This window comes from Perca flavescens, chromosome 3 (genome assembly GCF_004354835.1).
Source record: "Perca flavescens isolate YP-PL-M2 chromosome 3, PFLA_1.0, whole genome shotgun sequence".
In the NCBI taxonomy this organism is placed as follows: Eukaryota; Metazoa; Chordata; class Actinopteri; order Perciformes; family Percidae; genus Perca; species Perca flavescens.
Window position 1 is genome coordinate 8,774,709 of NC_041333.1, and position 16,289 is coordinate 8,790,997.

Sequence of the window (16,289 nt, forward strand, 5' to 3'; positions counted from 1 at the left end):
AAAATTAAAAAATAATTTCAAGAGTATTGACATTCCCATCAGCCTCAAGTTCTAGTAAGCGAATGTTAGCATGCTACCACACTATAGTGATATGTGTTAGCATTTAGCTAAAAGCCCGCTGTGCCTCAGTAGCAAGGTAAACTGCATTATTACAGGCTACGGTGAAATTGCTGACCACCTAAATTGACAGATAAAAACCTAGAAATAATGGAAAATGTAGTTGAAATGTTCATTTGCTTGCCTTTCATTTAGTCACATTCCAGCAGGTAAGAATTCATCACACAAAACACTTCACACTACATTCATTTTAATGTTTCACTAACAACAATGATCACTGTTTTTAGAGACTTCATTATACAGAATGTCTATTATGTCAGAATGTCACTTCTGAATTCAACCAGAAGTAACTTAATTCATGAACTAACTGGACCTGGTAATCCTTGGTGGATTTTTCCTTTAAAAAACAATGTTTTCAGAATATATATAGAAAATGATAATATAGAAAAAGGATTATTTGTAGCATGAATACACAGGAGGTAAATAAACAATATCCAGTAAATGCCATAAGTAATCAATTAGCATGGATTCATGAATAAATGCAAGCAGATTTTTTTTTATATTTTATCAGGGAAACCCTGTTGTGTGTAAAATAATCCAGAGCAGCCAGTGGTGTGGGGTCTCTACACCATCACAGAGGTCAGACTGATGTCTCCAGCGATGTCCAGCGTGGTGATGTGTTGGAAGTAAGTGATACGATGCTTATAGGTATGCTGCTGCATCCCATTGGCCACGATCCTGAAGGACTGTTTCTCACAACAGATAGTCAGCTGAAAGAAAAACAAAAAAGAGCATTTTACAATCACATCTTTGAAAGAGCGTCGCTGATAAACTCGCCGCAGTGTCTTTTTTGATACTACCACTATCAGTACCAAGGTCCCACACATCGGGGTTTTAACCCTCCTGTTGTCCTCGGGTCAAATTTGACAAGCAAATTTGCCAAAAATAACAACAACAAATCCATACAACGCTCTTCGCAAGTACAATTAAGGATCTATTCACCACTTTCATTGAATTTTGGATGTTGTATAAACATTTTATAGCATTTGAAAAAAACAAAAAACAGTATCGTGACTGAAATTTGACAGTCTGTGATAACAAAATAAAATATCACGATACTCAAGTGTATTGATTTTTTCTTACACCCTTTGATGATATCGTATCGTGACATGAGCATCGTGACATAAACACTGCGATGATATTGTATCATTACATAAGTAGCGTGACATAAGTATCGCAATGATATCGTATTGTGACAGAAGTATCGTGATATAAGTATTGTGATGATATTGCATCGTGACATAAGCATTGTGACATAAGTATCGTGATGATATTGTATATGACATAAGTATCGTGATGATATTGTATCATGACATAAGTATCGTGATGATATTGTATCGTGACATAAGTATCGTGATGATATTGTATCGTGACATAAATATCGTGATGATATTGTATTGTGAGGCCTCTGGTGATTCCCACCCAAAATACATGCTAGGAATATTTGTTAAATAATGCTATCAGCTAAATGAAAGCAAAAAAGAAGAACATTTGTTTTGTAAACACATAGGCCTCCTTATGATTGCAATTGCTTCAAACTGGACTGGACCTGCTGTGAACCTGCGATAGCCGGAGACTCATTCCACTTCAACAGAGGTTTGTTTTGAATGTGAAAGGTTACATAAATCAGTCAGACGATGTCTGTATGGTTGACCAGCATAATGTCTCCCTGTGATTCCCTCACTTTAGCGCATCACACTGACATTTAGTCTAGCAGAGGAACAAAACATAACATTACATGTACATGTCATTTAGATGATGCTTTGATCCAAAGCGTCCTCCAATAAGTGCATTCAACCATGAAGGTACAAACCCCAAACAGCAGAAATCGAGTATAAGTACATTAGCATTACATTATAAGAGCCACATGCATGTACAATTTTGTAATAAAAAAAATATATATATTGTATCAAATTTTTAGCCTGCGGCGGAAAGATGTATACACTTTTAGACCACGGTCTCTACAGGTTTCTCCATGTCAAATTTAAGACTTTTTAAGACAATTATGAGTGAAATTTAAGATTCTCACAACAACCAAAAAAAAAAAAAGAAAAAAGAGTCTGGAAACATTGTCAACAATTCCCCGATTTGCTCACTGGCGTTATAGGACTGGTGTCTAGATTGGCTGCAATATAAGTTGCATGTTGGTCTCATTTGTAGAATTTAAGCAAATTCTAATTGGACTAGCGACAGAAAGAACTACAACACAACGGAATTAAAAGAACAAACATTCTAAAGCAATGGCAGCATTTCAGTGAGCATTAAGTGTTGCATTCACGTAGGATTTAAGACCTGTTAAAAATTATTTAAGACAGAGTTAGAACACAATACTTCACAGAATTTAAGACTTTTTAAGGCCTAAAATTTAGATTTTTAAATTTGTGAGTTTTTTAGACTTTTTAAGACCCCGCGGAAACCCTGAGTAGTAAATGTGGTCCGATCACCAGTGATGTTCCCCCTCCACCTGGTCAGTGTGTGCAATCAGTGAAGTGTTTGCAGTGTTACCGTGAAAGGCTTCCCCCGGTGGAAGGGCATCCCGCCGCCGCGCTCCTCTGGGCCCCACTGGTCCCCCTGCTTGGTGTTCCGAACCACAACGTTCTCGTCGAAACGTGGGTTATAATGCAGAGCGATGCCAGAGGAATAGCTCAGATTCACACTGAACCTGAGAAGAATCACAGAGGAAAGAGAGAGAGAGTACAAAATGACACTGGGCCTCGGCATCAATGCTCTTACAAGCCATGTTTTCCATCCAGATGTTTTTATGCAAATAAAGTAACATCGAATAAAAAACGCCTTATGGAAACAGTAAAATTCGATTGAATTTCATGAATATCCACACAAAGTTTTTACGTTTGATCTCATCGGATTTTCTCTTACAGTTTCCTTTAACTTTTGCATGGAATCGCACAACATTCAAGCAAACAATTGGGAACAAAGTTTTAATAGTGCTTATGTGCCAGCTGATAGCGACATATCAAGCTATGATAAGACAACAACGACGCTACCAGTACATCGCTATGATGATGCAGATGCAAAACGACAAATATCTAAAATAGCCGTGATATTTTACTTGTAAATTAAATTTAAAAAGTTTCATGTCTCCTCACACCCACCATGTCTGCTGCAAATACGTTGCCCGAAATTACCTAAAATGACGTCTTCTTCATTTGATGGCGGGTTGCAACCATAAAATGATACATAATTGCAATTAATTATTTATTCGGCATTTCCATCAGCGTTTATCGCATAAGCCGTTAACCGATTAAAGACGTTGGCTGGAAACACACTTTCACCGGCTTTAATTGCGTGAAATGTTTTTAGCGAACTTCAGATAATTTGATTGACAAGTGGATGGGAACATAGCTACAGATTCTGGTCTTTAAAGGGGAACTGCACACATTTTAAAGATCAAGGTCAGTTTACTTTTCTTTGCCAGAGAAAAAAGTTGTATAATGTCTTCATTGGTTGTGCAGGAGTCTAAAAACGTTCCTGATGATCAGAGTCCTCTAAGGTTGTGTTTGAAGACCTGTTCACACATGTACTGTAAATATGTATGCTGTGCCTGATGAGCTGCGGTGTATCTGAGGCACTGGTATATGTAGTTTTCTATAACAATATCTATAAATACTTAGATATATAAGTATATATAGTACATTATCTGGAACATCTAGCGAGAAACTGTTTATGGATGAAAAACCAAACTACGTATGTCTGCTGTGGGCTAATCCAGCCAATTAAATACCTGACAAAATAAGATACTTCATAACATTGATGCTTAAATCATATAATGATTTAATATTGCATATAAACTAGTCCTGCCCATTAATTTGCAGCATTGCCTACAATGACCAGATACACCCAGAGGTGTTGAAAAGGGAGAGCAACTATAGTATGTGTGATCAGTGTCGTCAGTTCAGATAGTTACCACTTGGAGTCGCTGTCTATCACTGACTGTTCCATGGACTTTGGTGTGTGTGGTGAACATGAAGAAGAGTAACTATAGCCTGCCTAGCATGAAGCCAGGAGCTCGGCACAAGTGTAACTTGAGTAGTTAATAGAACAGTTAAACGGAATTGAGTCTGGGCATTTTTCATGACAGGAGTTATGGGAAAATATCTGGCAAATACAATATTTAACAAATTTGAATCCTCTCCTAGTATATATTGGCATATTGGCAAACTCTGGCCTGACACACGTCCTATAAACTGAAAAAGAGCTCTGGTTAACTTTCATTACATATCTGCCAAGACTGCCAAGAAGGAATGTGAGTTTGAGTTTCCTTCTCTAGGCGGCAACTGGAATAATCATCATCATCAGACTCAGACTCAGTAATCAAGTCAGACCTTGTGGCGTTGGGGTTAACATTCCCCTGAATAGTGATGGTCCTGCCAGGTTTCAGTCCACCGCTGATGTGGCTCTGGTATGGAACAACCTGTACAGAGACCCAATGGAAAAATGAATGAATTATACAAACACACGTATTATCCATTCTAGTTAAATTAACAAAGAGTATCATACATTTATAGATCAAAGATGATGAAACTGACAGTGATGCAATGTGCCTCCGAAATCGCTAATGAAACACACCTGCTGTGACATCACTGAATAGGATGTGGCCAGAAAAGCACCGTGCTTCAAAGTGTAAATAGAGCATTGCAGCAGAAGGTGTTTTTTGTAATTTAGAACAGCGCTTCTCAAAGTCTGAACCACAGTCTGCATCCGGAACAAACGCCAAGTCAATCCGGACCCTGCCCATACCTCGTGTTATGAATACAATACTTTCTAAACTAAATTGTTTTCAATTTTAAAATACATTTTCTATTGATCAATACATTGTTTAGAATTTTGACTATACATGGAAAAAAAATCAAGAAAAGTCAATTAAAAACGATGAAAAAGGGGACAAAAACGTCATATGGCCACAAAGTCTTTGCAAAAAAGGTTTACAAAAGCGAGAAAAAAGGGCAGAAAATGGCAAAAAAAATTGTGTGACAATTTCTGTGACTTTCCTGAAACTGGCATTCCCTAATTCACACCCACTTTACACTTTGGTCAGCTGTGCCGAGGTGAGCCAGGAGCCAGGGTTTAAATTGCTCTAGCTTTCTTTATTGACTCTTGACACTAGGGCTGCAAATAATTATTTCCACTGTCCATTAATTCAATTCAATTTTATTTATAGTATCAAATCATAACAAGAGTTATCTCGAGACACTTTACAGATAGAGTAGGTCTAGACCACACTCTATAATTTACAAAGCCCCAACAATTCCAACAATTACAGTAATTCCCTCAAGAGCAAGCAGTGTGACAGTGGCGAGGAAAAACTCCCTCTTGGGAAGAAACCTCGGACAGACCCAGGCTCTTGGTAGGCGGTGTCTGAGGGGCCGGTTGGGGGTGTGATGAACAGTGGCGATAATAGTCACATTAATAATGGAACAGTGACTTCAAATGGTAGTCGATCGGTAGTTAATCTGTTGATTCTTTTCTTGCTTAATCTTTGCAGCTCTACTTGACAAAACTATTTCTGTCACTTTTTATTTAAACAACTGAATGCAACACTGTCATGGTTTTGGGTTTTCCTGTTTTATTTTGTCAATTCATTCCCCGTGTGTTGCTGTTTCCCTGTTATTTGTTCATGGTTATGTTTTACCCGTGTTTGTTCTGTGTGTTGTTTTCCTAGTTCCATCCTTGTGTATGTTTCATGCTTTAGTTTCCTGTTTTATTTTGTAGTCTCTGTTTCTCCTGTGTCATGTCTTATTTGATTTCCTGCCTTGCGTTTTCCCGCCTTGATTGTGCACCCTTCCCTGATGTGTTCCACCTGTTCATCGTCCCTTGTTACTACCCTCGTTACCTCGTGTATTTAGTCTCTGTGCTTCCTTTGTCTGTTGTCAGAGCATTGTTTGTTACTCCCTTCGTCTCTCCTTTCCTTAATTTCTGAAAATGGCGTTCCACAATTTACAGCCACTTCATACTTCGGTCAGCTATGCAGAGGTGAGACAGGAGCCAGGGTTAATATCTATCTAGCTCTCTTTTTTCACTCATGAAACTAAGGCTGCAACTAACAATTATTTTCATTGTTGATTAATCCGTTGATTATGATAATAAGCAACAAATAATTAATGAATAGAACCAAACTGTTTTTGACCATTAATGGCACTATGGAGCAATGTTTAGATGAGTGGATCCCTGTTATTTTGTATCTGATGGTCTACATAGTGAAAGAACATGTATGTACAAAAGCATGTGGTTGTTCACAAGCATGTGCAATTGAGCAAACGCCATGCAGCGATGAAGACCGTGGCATACAGTCAAAATCTCCTGAACAAGCGAGTAAATGAGTTCATATTGTCTTCCCAACAGCTTTCCAAATGTTGTAGGAGGAAGCAAATAACTTCCCCCTAAACTCAGGTTACAAGAAACTCAATACCTTTAACATGTCTTAACATACTTGTTATACAGGTTGTGTCTGACAATTTCTGTAACTTTCTGAAATAGGCGTGGCAAACTCAATTCCTTTTTTTTTTGGGGTTATTCTGAGTCACTCACTAAATTGATTGTGCGAGTCACTTGAGTCAGTATTGATCTATAGGCGAGCCGAAGCGAGCTTGCCATGTGTCGGGCTGTCTGCTCGACCTAATTGAATTTTAATATACTACATTTATACACCAAACCTACAGTAGGCCTAGCTAGGATATGTGCAGAACATTGTATGTTATTTCAGAAGTGAAAGAATGGCTTTTGTTGTTGATTTGCTTTACCCTGAGCCCGAGGAGAGACTTCACTCGCTCGACTGCTACTGATCCACTCATGACAACGTAGCCGGCTGATTCGCGCGAATGACTGATTACGTGAGAGCTCGCGGGTCGTCGGGGGCTCACGAGTCATTGAGGACTCAAGTCCATGGTCTGCGAGGCGAGCCGAGCTTGCAATGTTTCGGACTGTCTGCTCGACCTAATTGCATTTTAACATACTATATTTATACACCAGTGTGGCCAACTTGAACCATATGCCCTATGTTGTGTTCTGTGCGCCTGCCCTCGGGTTCTTTAGGAGTGTCCCAAAGCTGATGTCTCTGTAGACACATAGAACTGAACTAGATTAATGGTATGCATTTTAGGATAAAACATTTACCACATGTATTGGGATGGAGGCAGAAATCAGACACAGATGGCTCTAAATCTGGATGAATGAAACTATTTGCATGGCCACTTTAACTTAACCAATAAGGTTTTTGCTGCCCCAGAGCAGCTCTGTAAAATGTCTGTAGAACTGTAACCCCACCCTGCCTGATACTCACAGGCATTGCTGGAGGAAATCCAGACTGCGAGGGGAACCCAGGCTGAGATGGAAACCCAGGCTGAGATGGAAAACCAGGCTGAGAAGGAAACCCAGGCTGAGTTGGAAATCCAGGCTGAGGGGGAAACGCTGGATAAGAAGGGAAGCCAGCCTGGGTGGGATAGGCTACTTGTGCAGCAAACGCAGGCTGTGCAGGAAATGCCAGCTGTCCAGGAATTTGAAGACAAAAGGAAACAACTTTAATATCATGCCCCCTTCTGTAACGCTGTTCACGTACTCTACATGTTCATTCAGTAGGTTTGTGATTATTTGTAATGAGCATTGACTTAAATGAAACTTGATTCTGGCAGCATCCTCACCATAGGGTTCTGGAAGGCAATGGTGGAAATTTCTACTTTCCCGCTGACTGAGATGGTGTCCACCAGGTGAAATGGGATACGGTGTCTGTACTCCATAAAGTGGCAGCCATTGACGTTCAGCTGGGGAGAAAATATGGAATTTTATTTGGGTCTCATTTCCGAGCAAAGAAAAATATTTTTGCAAGCATGTAAATAAGATATTTCTATAAATAATAGCAACCTGAACAGAGTGTATATTTTGTACTCCATCCAGTTACCATCTCTGACTGCTTCCCCAAATAATCCCATGAGCAATCGGATTGAAGACTGCAATAACTACTCCATTTCTGATGGGCCGAAATTGTGGCTCATTGTAAAACTCTCAGATTGAGCGAAGACTAAGTGCAGGCAAACTTGAGAGGTTATTATGTTTTTTGTTTACTTTAAATTATTCTTTGAATGATAATTTCTGTACAAAATATAATTTCTGTACTTCATAATTACCTGTTGTGCACTCACAGATGAGAAACACACAGGATTTGTAAACGTAGTGAAATCTGCCTGAGTGAAATTTCTACAATTTTGTACTCGAACAAAACTAAAGCCGCTTTCACACAAGCAATGCAATTCTGTAATTATCTAGACATAACCTGGCAGGAGCTTCTGTCGGTAAGGGCTGACGCCGAAACAGTCAGACAAATTCAAGGATCGCCAAGAGACTTTATGACCAAATTACAAATGGCTCTGTAACGCAGTATAATGGCGCCAGGCACCACCCCTTGTCTAAACAGAACAGATTATTTCCAGTAAGTGATAAGGCGTCTGATACGGACAATCTCCTGCTGTACGCTACATGTGTGAAAGGGGAACTACGGACAATGTTGGGACCCAATGCCTTTGACATTCACAGTCCAGAGTTTGTACGGGAAAACGGCTTTAGTGGATCATTTTCATTTCCAACAATTTTGGACCTTCAGACCTGGTAGGAATCACGTGTGACTGTGATGGTGAGGCTGAAGGTAGAGCCAGCAGGAAACGGCGAGTTTTGCTTCCTCTCTTCTGGCCCCCAGCTGCCATTCTGGAAGGTGTTGGTAACCACATAACCTGGGTGGCTGTCATATCTTGGGTTAATGTGGACAGCAATGTCCGCATTGGTCCTGGAACCACACTGTAAATTCACATGGAACCTGGAGAAAAACAGAAGTCCTCATTTAATGGTCTACAATTAAGCTTTTTTATTATATGAATATAAATGGACTAGCTACCCTAATAGTGAATAGAACCAAACGTTTTTTTTTACCATTAATGGCACTATGGAGCAATGTTAAGATGAGTGGATCCCTAAATAGAGAAAAAACATGTATGTGTAGAAGCATGTGGTTGTTCACATTAATGTGCAACCAACCAAACGCCATGCAGTAATGAAGACCATGGCATACAGTCAAACGCTCCATAACAAACAAGTAAAGAAGTTCAGATTGTCTTCTCAACAGTTATGCAAATGTTGGAGGAGGAAGCAAATAACTCTCCCCTAAACTCAGTTTACAATAAACTAAATACCTTTAACATGTCTTAAAATACATTCATTAGAAAATCCAAATGAAATAAAAATATTACCAAGCCAAGAAATAGCGCCTCAATTGAAAATGAATGAAATTCCATTAATGATATAATCATAAAGGCAGTATTTTTCCCACTGTGAAACACAAGACACCCAATCCCTATTTAATAATAAAGAGGATATTAGGTATTATTCCATGCTGAAACTCTCTACTGTACATACTGTAAAATTACTGGATATGATAATAATAGTGAGAGTTAAGCCAGGAGTACAGGAAAGAATCAGAATGGGATAATTGTATCAAATTAAGCAAACCACAAACACAGCATTTCAGGAAACAAAAATGAAGTTATTGTTCTGAAAAATGAATGTGTTTTTGTTGTTTGTTTTGATTTGATTTAATTATTTTATAAGATGTTCAATTTTGTACTTTACCATATCTAAGGACTAAGAGCTCAGTGATAAAATGATGAAAAGAGCAGTCTGACCTATCGGCTCCAGGCAGGACTCGTCCACTGACGTTGATGGACTTCCCCTCCTGCAGACCACCGTGGATTGATCCAGTGAAGGGGAGGCTCTACAAAGGACAGGACTTTACAGGTTAATGGCTGTGTTTCATTCTAACTGCAAACTTGTTATTGCTAGTAGCCGCTTGGAGCAATTTTGTAATTTGTGACACAGTAGGCTTTGCATTTTGTAATAAAATGGATAAACATGGTTCCTACTGTACATAGTTTAAGTTAACATCAACCACAGGAATTTGGTAAACAGTAAAAAATAAAATAATAAAATGCGATTCCTAGTTACGTAGCTCATTAGGACAGTTGTGGCATGCTCTTTTTTCTAAAGACATGAACATGGATGGAGACCATGTGGCAACCTGGTTCCTAAATGCTTCACAATTTTATTTAATCTTTTTACCATTTTTCACATACTTTTGTTATCATGTGCTGTTAGTCTGGCTATCACCACCAGCTCAATCGTTTAAGATTGATCTGGAGAGTCTGCTCTGTATTTTCTATTGCACAAGAGTGAAGTTTGGTGAAGTCTGCATCGATGCAGACTCACGGAAAGGGGGGGGGGGGCAAGGGGGGTTGAGATTGTGTATTAAAAACAGCGACAAAAACATCTAAAAAAAAAGTTGAAAAAACATTGGAAAATGAACGAAAAAAAAACACCCACTAAAAAAGCAATTTAAAAAAACAAACAATTTTTATACAATGGTAGACGTGAGAGACAAAGGGTTCATCCAGTTACTGGCCAGGTATTATTTTGAAAGTGCTTTGCTTTCGTCAACGAAAATTATGATGAAATATCCTGGTCAACATTATCATGTAACGAGACAAGACGACATTTGGAAAGAAAGAAAGTTTCGTAAGTCAAGACATTAACGCAACGTTAGTTTCTATTTTAGAAAGCTCATGCCAACTCATGAGGCTGTGGTTAATGTGTCTGAGCTTTAAACATTAGCCACTGGCGCTGAAAACGACTGAGACAAATGTGTGTGACTACCGTGTTTGTGTATATTTGTTTGTGAGAGAGTATAAAGTGGGTTTGTGTGTGTGTGTGTGTGTGTGTGTGTGTGTGTGTGTGTGTGTGTGTGTGTGTATTGTAAAGTGGATTCTTAGTTCCTATCTGACTGACTCCATGTGTACTAAGCATCCCTTGTTGGCCAAATACTGTAGCTAGTTTTGTCATTCACATAGCAATCACACTGAACTGAATTTGGCATCAACAACATGACTTTGAATATTTTATTCTAGACTAATACATACATTTAAACAAATGGTATTGGCATTACCATGGCTCCCGAGACTACTGCTTAGACTACTTCTGTTTTGATTATGTAGACTTTTTTTTCTTTTTCTTTTACGGACAGTCAAGTCACTCACTCAGAGGTTGATTTACTATGGTAAAAATCATAGCAAGTGAACAGATAGATTTCCCAGAGGCTGCATCTGTCCTGACATTGTATCTATTCCTGTGCTAGATTCCAGAAATGGCACCAGTGAAGCAAGTCCCACCCAAGAAGATGGACAAGCCAACTAGTGCTCAGGATTTCTTTGCCACAAGGAGGTACAACTTGAATGTAATAATCTTTTTCTGGCATTGTCATGTGATTTTATTTAATTTTTTTGATTTTATTTAAATGTAGGTGTGTGTACTTCTAAGATGTTTGGTTGGTAAAATAAATATGTTGCGTCTTCTGTGTCTGTAATGGATGTATTCTTGAGTCTATAAAGGTAAAAATAATATAATAAGATAACCTTGTTTGAAATGTGTTTGGCTAAAAGAAGATTTTGGTTTTGTCAATACTACTAGGTATGTATACTATGTTCACTGGGTTAAATAGAATTGCATCACTAAAAAGAGACTAAAGTACAAATTTCATTGACTAAGACTAGACTAAAATGTCATCAGTTTTCGTCGACTAAAACTAGACGGAAATAGTCATGGATAATTCAGACTAAAATAAGACTGAAACTTGACTAGACTAAAAAGAGTATGAACGTGACTAAAACTACTAAAATGACAGCTTGACACAAAGACTAGACTAAAATTAAAACAGGCCGCCAAAAGGTCAGTGTAACGCTTATCAGTTCAATTTTCTAAGCACAAACGGGCAAGAACTTCATTCTATAACGTATATTTGTTGTGTGAATTGAGTGAATTTGCTCGAGAATCAATTTGTTGGCTGAAAGCCTACTGTGAAATTTAACACCGGTGTCAGCAAAAGACTGGTTAAAACGAGACAGAGAAGAAGAGGCGTTGCAACAATGTTTACAAATATACATCGTAACGCTGGCGGCACTGATTATGCAGACCGCTACGATTTACACACACACACACACACACACACACACACACACACACACACACACACACACACACATTGTTAAAATCATACGCTAGAAGCTTTATTAGTCTTTCTACATGGTTTAGTTAATGATCGGGCTATAATAAGACCACGTCGGACAACCGGGACAATTTCATATAGTGGTCGGTGTAAACCGGGATATTTTAGCGTCCCTACACAACTTTTGTCGGGACTCGGGACTGTCCCGGTCAAACCGGGACGTCTGGTCACCCTACATGATACATAGCCTAGTGTTGGCAGAAGGTTTTAAAAAAAAAACAACTACTTATCACCGGCAGGCAGGGTGTACGTAACAGTCTACGATTCAGATGAAGACTTTATCACACGACGGAACAGATGAGCAAACGTTAGCGAGCTAGCTAACTAAGTAACTAGTAACACTCACCTTATTTTGATTATGAAGATATTCCTGTTTTTCACCTCCCATATGACAGCGTTGTTAACCCATCCACTCTTGAAAAAAAGATAGCTATCTGTACTTTTGTAGGCTTTCATTTTTTGTGCGGTGTAAAGTGACGGATTCTCTATAAGATAGATGTAAATATCTCCAAACTCCAAGTCGGTAGAGACTTTGCCAGCTTCAAAGGAATTAAAATATCAGCGGGTGCTGTGTGTGGATCACAAGTTCAAAGTGACATATGGTCTAAATAGTTGGTTGATTGTAGTATTGGAAATCTGCAAGGCTGCAATTCCCGTGACTGGCCACTGTTCAGCACCATTCTATCGGCGTTTCTTGCCCGCCAGGTAGCCATGGTAATGACGTCACTGCAAAGTATGAATACTGCAATACTGCAATATTCTCTCCCTCGTTCCGCCTAGCTACGCACGCCCTTCGCCCCCCCCATATATACCATTGCAGTATTGACTAATTGAAGCCCAGACGCAATTTTGGAATTTTCTCAATTTCCTGTCCTCTGAATAAAAAACAGACAATTGGAAAAACAGGTTAAAGATCCCATTTTTTTATTTGTCAAGGTGGAAAAAAAATGAAAAATTGGATATTTGAACCCATTTTTCTGTTTTTCCAAATGTCTGTTTGTGGTTAGAAAAAAATTGAACTGATAAGCGTTACACTCACCCAAAAACAACACTGCCCATGACAAACTTGGCAGGCTGTAAGACGTGACGGGTTACTTATCTACGGTTGTGTCTGTGAACAAGCCATCTGGCTCCTCAGGTTCTTACAACCACCACGACACCTGAAGCTGTGGTTTCCTTCTCTCGGGGCAGGATGTAACAGATAGTGGGTGTTTCCCAATATGTGTTCTTCTATTGACTTGTGTTCTTGTGTCCCTGTGAAACGTCATCTCGTGTTGCCAAAGTACTGTCCCAATACACAAGTTCCCATTTCGCCAAGAACAGTTAAAATTCCCAGATGTATTCTTGACACGCCCATTTACCGAGGATACATCGGTTGGTAACTTGTATGAACTTCGCAGCACCTGTATCCCAACATTCATTTCGGCATTCAATGATGGTTGGATTTCCAGTAGGCCTACATAGCCCAAAAACGGGACAATTTTAACAATTTTCGCCATCTTATTCATCACTAAATTCACTTCTGAGAACATTTTAGGCGAGAAATGAACGGTTTATATTTTGAATAAAGGCAGTCTTGCAAAAATCTTTGCCGAATTGACAATTTGCTCCAAAGTTTTCGGAGTTTTCGGAGCTCCATAAAATGACGCGGCCGCCAGCTTGCGCCTGCCGGGGCCGCTTGCGTCTGCCGGGGCCGCTTGCTCGTCGCTCGGACAGTCCCACTCGGAGACCCCGCTGTAAGCCAGAGGTCTTTTAGACCGGTCCCATAAATAAGAGGCTTTTATTTCGCCGTTTCGGATCGTTTGTGTAAATATCACAACACATGTGGTTAAACTCAACACACACACACACACACACACACACACACACACACACACACACACAGCGCAGCAGGCAGAGGAGAGATATACCATAGATAGACTGTATATTATTAATCTATGAGATACACCCGTTTCTTTTCGGGAGACTTGTTTAAATTATGCCATAATAGCCTACATTATATTTTGTAGTTAGTTCATATTTTTGGTGAATTTGTTTTCTGATTTATTAGAAGTTGAGTTTCAGTCTTTATGATAAATGAAGAGTTGTACATAAAGTGGTAACATGCTGAGTTTATCCACCCAGAAATATGACATGTTATGTAGACTAAAGGGGAGGCCCCAACCTTTATAATTTGAATTTCTAATTTCCATCTCCCTGGGCATATACAGTGCACTACAATAATATAGAAATGATAATTCCACATAACACTAATAGGAACACATAGGACACACCAGTGCATATGCCTATTTATTTGTTTAATTTAAACTGACTTAAACGTATATGCTAATAATAGTAGGGATCGCGTTCCACTCTTTTGAATAAGTAAGGGGTGTTTGAGCTAAACCATAAACAATAAAATTAAAGCTCAATTAGTTTTATTTTTCAATATTATTGCAATAGTTGTAGCATTATGAGGTTTTCTTGTCCGGAGATTGTTTTAATACAAAGTGGTTATATTGTTGTGGTTTTTATTTCTAGCTGGTATTTTGGAGCCCTGCAGGTAGCCTCTGTGCTGGGAGTGTTGAGCAATAACAGGAAGAAGGCATCGTCTCAAACTGTTATTACAGAGTTTTCTGTGCCTGTGAACTTGCGAGTTAATTCTTCCAAGAACAACCAGCAAGAACGTTCTTCCCAAGAACACAAGTCCGTAGTTTGCATTCTTGGTATCGAGAAATGTCCAGTGTTTCTCAATGTCAAGGAAGGATTCTTGACATTGAGAAACGGCTAGTTAATGCAGATTCCGGAAGCAGCAGTCTTTAGTTAGACTACAAAATACGAAAATATGATCAATAAAGTGTAGCCTACTCTGGTAAACGAACAAGTTGAAACAGTTTATTAGGCTATTGTTATTTATTTAGTTTATCTATCGAATTTAAGAGCAGATGTTATGCATAAAAGGTCTGGCAGGTAGGCTACTGTTTCTCGACATAACTTTGACGAAGACAAAGAAACCGATTTTCCAAACTCAAACTAGCTGTTTACTGCGGCCACCGATTAACGGGACCGTCGGGACGGGCCTGAGATAATCGAGCAGCTGCTGCAGCAGCAGCAGCTGCAGCGCCTTCACACATTCTCTCATCGTTTCCCAGGAACATCAAGATAAGTTTAAATCACTTACTGGGCTATAAAAAGGTGTCTGCTGCTGGTTGAAGGCCATATTGTCCCAAACTGAATTGCGCAGGTTTGCTGAGCGGCGAGAAGAGTGGCCTACTCTGATGCAAAATGGGAGACTTTTGCAAGTTTTTATTGCACGGATAGGTTTCGATTTCGCAGAGTAGGCGGCGTTTAAGAAACAACAGTCCTATTAATACAGCTGATAACAAGATAAACGCTACTCACATGCTGCATTCAGTTGGTCAACGTGTTATATTTTGTTTAAACATTATCTTATCAAGTTAAGTCAGTCAACTTAATACCAGCTTGAAGGGTTGTGGTTTCGTTTCCTTGATTCCTGATGATTTCTCGAAGCTTCGTCCAGCTGTGTCTGCCTGCTTCTACATTAAAATAGCCTGGAGCCTTTCAGATAACCGTTGTTTATGGAGGCTCAGTGGTGGAAGGTAACAATTAGCCTCCATTTACTCCAGTACTGTACTTAAGTAGGCTACAGATGTCGAGGTACTTAGCCTACTTTACTTGAATCTTTTCTTTTCATGCCACTTTCTAGTTCTACTCCGCTACATTTCAGAGAGAAATATTGTGCTTTTTACTCCACTACATTCATCTGACAGCTTTAGTTAGGTACTAGTTACTTTACACATTAGGATTTTTGCACACAAAACACATGTAGTTTATAAAATCTGATGTTTTATTATAAATGAAACTAGCCAACAATATAAGGGCCTACAAGTCCTGCTGAGATGATTAGACCATTAAACACACAACTGGTTGGATCCTTTACACTTTCTAAAATGGGAGGATTTTTCTAACCTGAAAATGAGCATAATATGGGCACTTTGAAGTATTAAAAGTACTCGACTTTTAATACTTTAAAGTGCCCATATTATGCTAATTTTCAGGT

At 39.1% G+C, this 16,289-nt stretch overlaps 1 protein-coding gene across 1 annotated transcript; it reads right to left on the reverse strand.

Moving 5' to 3' along the window:
* Window positions 1–290: 290 nt before the first annotated feature.
* LOC114552303 (galectin-9) lies at window positions 291–15,535 on the reverse strand. The gene is made up of 8 exons (XM_028572990.1): window positions 15,390–15,535; window positions 9,801–9,889; window positions 8,731–8,938; window positions 7,773–7,892; window positions 7,415–7,618; window positions 4,461–4,549; window positions 2,623–2,779; window positions 291–827 (listed from the first exon to the last, which is right to left on the reverse strand). Exons 1-8 carry the CDS (start codon window positions 15,426–15,428, stop codon window positions 681–683), a joined length of 1,053 nt encoding a protein of 350 aa, XP_028428791.1. The 5' UTR covers window positions 15,429–15,535; the 3' UTR covers window positions 291–680.
* Window positions 15,536–16,289: the final 754 nt, after the last annotated feature.